General features: G+C 44.6%; 1 protein-coding gene across 1 annotated transcript in view; it reads right to left on the bottom strand.

The window, feature by feature from the left end:
• LOC118423383 (hairy/enhancer-of-split related with YRPW motif-like protein) overlaps window positions 1-7,821 on the bottom strand; it is a 27,438-nt gene extending 19,617 nt beyond the window's left edge. The window contains exons 1-2 of the mRNA XM_035831500.1: window positions 7,599-7,821; window positions 7,313-7,403 (exon numbers count right to left, since the gene is read on the bottom strand). Coding sequence (XP_035687393.1) covers window positions 7,313-7,403; window positions 7,599-7,642 — 135 coding nt within the window. The 5' untranslated portion in view covers window positions 7,643-7,821. The remainder of the gene's footprint in view (window positions 1-7,312; window positions 7,404-7,598) is intronic.
• Window positions 7,822-8,142: the final 321 nt, after the last annotated feature.

Genomic DNA, 8,142 nt, shown 5'->3' on the forward strand with positions numbered 1-8,142 from the left:
TACGGCTTGTCTGGAAACGGCCGGGATTGTTGCCGTAAGGATCGCACCCCCACTTAGAGAAACCATAACAGCCGGGCCCTCAGCCTGTCCCGGCCCGCCTGCAGTCATAACAAACGCACGGCAGGACCGTCGGTACAAAGGACGCGCCACACGGGCAAACACAACATCACACACTGCAGTATACTCGTGGCGGTGTGCATCCAGTGACAATTTTAAATACTCTGCAAGCAGAGTTTAGGCTCCGACTTTTTTTTAGTTTTTTAGGCCTTTTTTATCGGGCTTTCTCTTTTGTACCGTTTTAGGCCGCGAGACATCAACAAAACGGTAAAAAATAGAAAGCCCGATTAAAACGCCTAAAAAAACAGCCGGATCCTAACCTCTGCTTGGTAAAGTTTAAATACACGGACGCGTGATGTAGTCAGACTAGGGTACCGACGTAAAACCTTTCTAATTTGTGAAATTTTTAAGTGACTAATGTTGAGAAATTATGATTCCATAGTGCTATATGACATCATTGAATGCAAATGAGCTACATGTAGTAATCAGAAAATACTAGTATAGCTTTCTTTGTTAATGAGACAGTCGTACTTAGGTCAGGGCAACTTTTGTCATTTGGATGGAGAAGATCATCAACTAATTGTGCACATGAGGACTGGTGTTGTGTACTTTATTTTACTGTCATAACATTTCGAAAGTGTCTCAATTTTTTTTAAAGAGTCAAAATCCCGACGGTTGTAACGAAACAAAGACCTTCCTATCCCATTGACAACGCAAAACCAGACATCCTTTAGTGGTTTAGAAAACGTAACCGGTAAAAAGCTGGATGTAGGGCGCCCAAATTCAAAGTGACCGATGTTTGTCATACTTCTCGTCTACAAAAGTAGGTCCAAGCACAAAGTAACAAACACGACTAGAAACAACAGTCCGCGGGGGACGTGTGCCGAGTCTAGAAGGCCTGTCTGGGTCTTGGATTAGTCCTTAAAGAAGAATAGATAGCTTATAGGATCAATTTAACCCTGGCTGAGTAGACACTAGAAACAGAGGTCCCCCGCAATGTGCAGATACCTTAACGTGAGAAGGTAACAATTCAGCATGTTCTTAACACCCACTAACAAATTAAAAATGAAACACTCTCTGCAGTGAGAAAATTCATATCGAATTTTAGAACATCTGTGTTTCAACGTTCTTTCTAAGTCCTTTGCTAGACCTTGGGAAGTTTTCGACGGGAAGTATCTAAACGTTAAACACGTCTTACGAAAACTGATTTAAAGCTTGCTGAAGACAGACACCTTTAAATGCCAACTATCACATCCATGGTAGCAGCCAGCAAATGAGGTTTCTATCATTAAAGGATAAGTAATGCAAGATTATACCAGCATGGATTATAACCCCACTACATAGTTCACTACATTACAGGCAAAGTTGCCGCAAAGTTTTGCTAATGATATACTTTACTTCCTGTGTTCATTACCACGTGCTTAGGTAATAATAGACTTTTCATGCCAAACGGTTTCCAAGATGCGCAGATTACATAGCACAAGTATTTACCACTTGACAGCCATCTTTCCATTATAATGCAGTTTGGGGGGACTTTCCTATTGTTCTAGACGCCTTTGTCTATTTACCATCCCCTATATGGACTCCCGCAATAGCGTTTTCCTTTGTTTATTAGACGCTAATGAGGATGAAGCCAAACCCAGATAAATAACTTTGTGTATAATGAGACACGTGTGGCCTTTAGTTCCGAATCACCCGCATCTCTTTGGTATCATCCCTGCTTTATCACTAACAATGGAGGACCTTCGGCCAAGGTTAAGAGAATTAAGACATCAATAGAACAAATTTCAACAAAACTTCGGTCAACTATGCGGTGAAATTTAGGAAATGCTCACGGAGGTTTGTTCTTTAGTAGTTGCCTTCAAAGGTGAAAAAGGGTCTATCAAAACCAGGTCGCGAAATCAACATTCACAAAAATATCCGCATCATCAACGACACCCGTTGGTTTAGCCATGATGTGTTTGTGATATGTCAATTATGTGTGGCAGGAACAGACAACGTTAGTGTTGAGAAAAAACTTTTTTTTTAAATCAAGATTTACCACATTTGTGGAAGGATTGACATAATAGGTGACTATCACCTTTGCAAGATGTCATCACGGAGACCAGACTGTACTCTTTTCGAAAAGTGCGGCGGTTTCCTTAACGTGTTCGAGGTGCGGCTCTCCTCAGACACGGGACCTTCATAATAGAAGCTAAGTACTCATTTCCAGATATTCTGCCCTGTCACCAAATCTAAGTAACAGTTACGATTATATATATATTACATTTTGTATTATCTATAACGTTTCTGCCACTTCGTCCAAGAAATGGAGAACTTTGGGTCAACCGAGGTAAAGGTGTAGGACGTAACGACCGATTCCAAGATTTGGATCAAATGTTACCCAAGGTTAGCCACATTCTCCTGCTCAATTATTCTCCTAATTGGGAAAATCTCGAAAATCCGTAGAACTCCTGTCATTCAACTAGCACGTTACTATTGTACTCTGCTTGCCCGCGGCCAACACGACACAGATCGGCCTTACTGTAAATGCATTTAAGTTCGCGAGGATTAAATTTCGCGGTAGCGGGGAAAGGACTATTCGCGGTAGCACTATGCACTGTAGTCGCTTGCTGCCATGGAAAATGTTCTCGGTGGTTTTAAATTCGTTGTAAATTTGCAACGCGAAAACCGCGAACATAAGACCACCGCGAAAATGCCTGCATTTACAGTACTAGTATACGACTTAATAATGAGTCAGGTTCGTCACAGCGCCGCATGCATGGCGCAGCGGCGGCTAGACTTGATTACAGGATTGCCACAAGAATGGCGGGATTGCCACAACAATCAGAAGATCGCCACAATTTTGACACGTTTATAGAACAGGTATAGAACTGGGGTCAACTCAGGAGAAGGTCTCTGTCCTGTTAACACCTGCGTCTCGACAACTCTCACTTTCTAAAAATAGTTTCACTAAACTTTAGTTAATGTATGTGGAGGTAGGGGGACAGCAGGACGATTGTCCCTAAACTAGATATTTGTAGGATCGAGTTATCATTGATGTTAGATAATTGGAGGAAATGTTATACAAAATGAAGATAAGAGAAAATAAGTCCGACCTTTACAATGAAAAGGACGTTTACGATGTTTAAAAGGAGTAGGGGAAATGTTGCGTTGTGGGTTTTGATGTAATCCCCAAGCAGATCCTACAGTAGCATAAGATAGTTTCAAAAGCTGGTAGAGGAGTGAAGCCGACCTAGAAGTGTAAATGTCCGACTGACTCCCTTTGGACTTGGTCGGCTATACTCCTTTGTCAGCTTCGATACTATCTTATGGCACTGTAGGATCTGCTTGGAGATTAGCATAGCCGGTCAGATGGAGTCAAGCAGGCACCGGAGCATACACACTCCTAGGTCGGCTTCATTCCTCTGCCAGCTTTTGATACTATCTTATGCTACCGTAGTATCTGCTTGGATATTACTTTTGATCGGCAAGTTGCTGGACGAGATGAGGCTTAAGTATGTCATCTTCAGCGGCCAGGTCAAGGCCCGTCGCTTTTATGTCCGACACGTAAAACTGATATAGAAGTGAAGGGTCAACAAGGGAGAAGGTCTCTGTTCTGTTTGTTATTCGGGTGATAACCAAGTACGTCAGACAGCTGATTGGAGATAATCATCATCACTTGTAGTCAGAACTATTTGCTGTTTGTTGCTAGTATTGTAGATGAGCTGTCTCCTATCGCTTAGACAAACTTCTTCGCTCGTGTATCCGACACGTACAAATGATGTAGAAGCATTGGGTCAACGGGGGAGAAGGCCTCTGCTCTGTTTGGTATTCAGCAAGTACGTCAGGTAGCTGATTGGAGATGATTATTAGCACTTGTAGGTAGAACTGTTTGCCGGTTGTTGCTGGTTATTGTAGAGAAGCGGTCTGCTATCGCTTAGACAAACCGACATCGCTGGTAGAGGGATTAAAGGATTTCGTCTTGTTGTCTTTTTCCGACAAGAGCTGCCGAATTAAGGGCTTAAGGAACGGCGTACTACCGGGAGCGATGGCACTTGCCGCCATCTGGTAGGACATGGGAGGGGTTTTAGGATAGATCAAGATAACTTCACGGTTTTCACCACTCTCCTAGCTTCGTCTGTGCTTTCGTATTCGCTGTTAGCTTTCTGGTTGTGTACCGAAGCCTCATCTTCTGCTAGTTGCTTCATTCCGATATCGAACAGGGGGAAGACGCGTTATCAGTCCCCTTGCTCCAAGCAGATCTTCCGATAACAAAATCTCGTTCTGTGAGACAGTGCCCATGATCCACTTAGCCTTTTTTTTCGTTTTTTTTTTTCTCATGATACATTTTTGCCGGGCCGGCAGCACAAACGACCTAGTACAAAAAGAAACGGCCAACAAAAGCGTATTATGAGGGAAAGAACGAAAAAAGGCCCATAAAGCCTGCTATGGAGGCTAGGGCCACCGGTGTCGGCGTTATTCGCACCTACTTTCTAAACGCTATTTGATTAGGTAACAATTTGCTGTTAATGAGCTTGTCCAATGCGTTTTGCAAAATGGGGAGTAATTGCCCAGGAGGCTCAGTCTCAACTGCGGTAGCCAAACTCCCCTGGTAATTATTCTCCCCATACATGCCATAGCCTGTGTACTAGTAGTAAGTAGTGACTAATCTCCAAGCAAAGGTTAGGCTCCGGTTGTTTTTAGTCGTTTTTATCAATGACAATGACAATGACAATGACAATTTATCAGGCTTTCTATTTTGTCATGTTTCTTGGTGTTCGCTGGCCTTCTCCCCAAGCAGAGGCTTGGCTGCGGCTGTTTTTGACGTTTTTTAATCGTTTTATCTGACTATCTATTTTGTCATGTTTCTTCGAGACATCAAGAAAGAGTTCAAGATAGAAAGCCCGATAAAATTACTTTAAAGGGGTAATAAAAAAACAGCCGGAGCCTAACCTCTGCTTGGAGTAGTGACTACAACGCCTTAAGTATCGCAGGCTCCCTGCTGTGTACCAACGTAGGCGGGCCTAGATGCTGTAGTACGATATGTCGCAAAAACGTGTCGTGCGACGCTTAAGTTATTCCACTTTACACATAAAAAATATATCGTACACTCGGTGACATTTGGCTGATATGGATTACTTTCTTTTCTTGCTCATCAAGCCCTAAACCCGGGCACCTTCCGACCCTGGCCGGCGGCAGAACATCGCCCTACTTCCGAGAACAGTCTGGGCGGGGCGCGGTGTCTCGCACGGGCGGGCTTTGTTCACCTGTCAGACACTGGTTCACGCGTAAGCACTGTTCGTGTCTGTTCGGACTGTGCGACCCTCACCTGTCTGTTAAATTGGGACGGGAGGAAAACAAAAATACGGTCCAAAACTAGGTCTACTACGGGCCACATACCAAATCTCAAGACAATCCGTCCAAGCCTTCGAGAGTTATGCTGTCCATCCACATAGACACACCAATCTCTACCGAAAACATAACATTTTAGTTTTAGCGAAGGTAACTACATGTATTCTGACTTTTAGGAAATGTTTGATAAAATTGCAATTACCTTACTCAAGGAGGTTATATAGACATATAACCTCCTTGCCTTATTGCTGGCAATATATGGTAAATTACCGCCTGTAACTCTTAGAATTTGATGTATTAAGTTAAGAATTATCATCATCGTGGTTTGCATTCCGTTTAGTCATACAATTGTCGTTTTGTAGACACAATTTCACAACCACACCGCGATCTAATGCAGGTTGTTATGTTTTAGTTTATCACACTTGTGGCTTCTACCATTGAATATCAACACAATAGAATGTCGACACTATATTTGCAACTGTAAGATATTGTCTATTCAAACACACGATCAAACAACCAACTAATCTATGGAGAAAAGAGTTCGCAAAAGACAAACTGTCTACTGCCGAAGTTCAACAAAGGAATTTCAGAACAATAGTATATCGAAGTTCACTTTGTCCTTGTAAAGCGTTGTCTTGTCTCGCACGTAAGGCGCTGAAATAGTGACTTTCGTCGACAAAAAACGTCGACACGATGCTATTGTTCTGTCACAGATTGCTATTCTTATTGATCTCCAAGCAGACGTTGGGAGACACCATATTTTACCAGCTGTTTGTTAGGGGAACAGTTTGCAAAAGAAACGGGCAGTTAGGAAAACGTAACGACCCCTAACATCTGCTTGGCGACCAATGCTTGCTAAACATGACTCGACACAGCAAACATGAAATCGTTACGATCCCCACCCTACATCTGCTTGGAGATTAGGCACATCCAGCGTGAAAACGCTACCGTTCCTCCCTGTATCTGCTCGGAGATTACTCAGCCCTTGCGCGCCCGTGTGAGGGGTCGTGCGGCCCGTGTGTCAATTATTGACAGAACCTTCCACAAGTCGGGAATAATCGTGGAGATCTGCCGACCGCCCACTCCATACGGTACTTACAGCGGTACTTAACACAGAAATGTTCCACACGACAATGTAATAACGCAGCTTACAACCCCGCATCGGCCTCGTGCCTTTAGCTACACCTAAAACCTCCTTGGCAGCACGTCTTCTGAGGGAAGGGGCGTTTTCTTAAGAAGGTAGCATGCCTTTCGAAAAGGTGTACCCAAATTGAAGAAGTCCTTGCCATCCAGCTAACATATGTCGTTAAAGAGGACGAAACAAACGTTCTCTGCTGAATAATACCCAACTAACTTATAAATATGCAAAGTACTCAAGCTTAGAAACTGGAGTTCTTCTGTCTGAAAATCTGTTTTAACTACACCAAAAAATGTTTTCTGGTGGATACAACCACGACTTAACCGCCGTTCTAGTTTTATATTCGATATTAGACCAACCGTGTGCCTATAATTACCCTTCGAAGACTTTGTGGTATAGGATTTAAATCGCTTTTGTATTTTATTCTCCTCCGTGCTTTTCAAGCAACAGAAGTTGAAAAAAGCTATTATAAACTCAGAGCAAGCCTAAACAGAACAACACAACAAGACCCTACGTCCTCCCAGGTGCGGAAACACCTATGAAACACAGTCCAGCGTACATGTACGGAGTGTCCGTCGGCTCAGAGAACATCAGACACCAACATTACCGAACATCTGTCCCCCATGGGACGGGTAAATCCGCCCCAGCCCACTGGCACACATCTGTCCCGTCCGCGGCACGAGTAAATCACAGCACGAGCTACAGGTGGGCTGTACAATGCCAAACTCTCCTCCCCAACACACGCGCGTGATTCTTTAAGAAAAGTTTAAGACTTGTACTCACCCCGGCCTTCCGCTTCCGTCTGTGTCGGTCCATGTCTGGCGGTTCTCCCGTCGTTCTGCTGCCGTCTAGCTGCCGTGCGGGGCCCGGTGGGCTGTGGACGGACAAAGGGAGCGGTCAGTACGGAACAGACGCGCACATTCTCATGCAGATCGGCCCGCTGTATGTAAACTACTCCCTGTGTAAGCCCTACATACGGCCGGCGGGACAACAATACAATCTCGGCGATCGCTTCTCCTGTGGTTGAAGTAGGGATTCTAGAGAGGAAATAGTCTACACGTTGCCGTACCTGTCGGGGCAGGAGTCGCCGCTGGTGGACTGCGGGGAGTTCATGGCGGAGGCCCCGAGGAAAATTCCCGGGCGCGCGGGGGTGATTATCGGGGGCGAGCTTACGCGGGCGGGCGCTGCGGACGTGACTGCGGGTGTGTGGCGAGTGGCCGGCCGCCTGCCTATGATGAGCGCCCGAGGCCAGACCCACACACGCCACGCTCCAACACACGCCTATTGTCCGCACGGGGACCGTCCGGTAGTCGCGGGTCAGGGGTCGCGAGTTCGATTCCCATGGGGTCAGTTGATATCAAGGACGTACTACTACTAGTTTATTAAAATCCACAACTCGGAATGAGGAACATAACCTTTCCGCGCTGGTATTGTAAGGACGAGGTAATAGACACTCTCAGTGTTATAAAATACTTTGCAATGTTACCTGTTACGACTACGGTGTATTGACTCGAACCAGTATTATTCATTCCTTATTGATATATCACATGATGACGTCTTGCAAGATAAAGTGCAAATGTAATGTGGATCACTATTGATATGTCCGTATAGTT

The sequence above is a fragment of the Branchiostoma floridae genome, chromosome 9, assembly GCF_000003815.2.
Source record: "Branchiostoma floridae strain S238N-H82 chromosome 9, Bfl_VNyyK, whole genome shotgun sequence".
Taxonomy (NCBI): Eukaryota; Metazoa; Chordata; class Leptocardii; order Amphioxiformes; family Branchiostomatidae; genus Branchiostoma; species Branchiostoma floridae.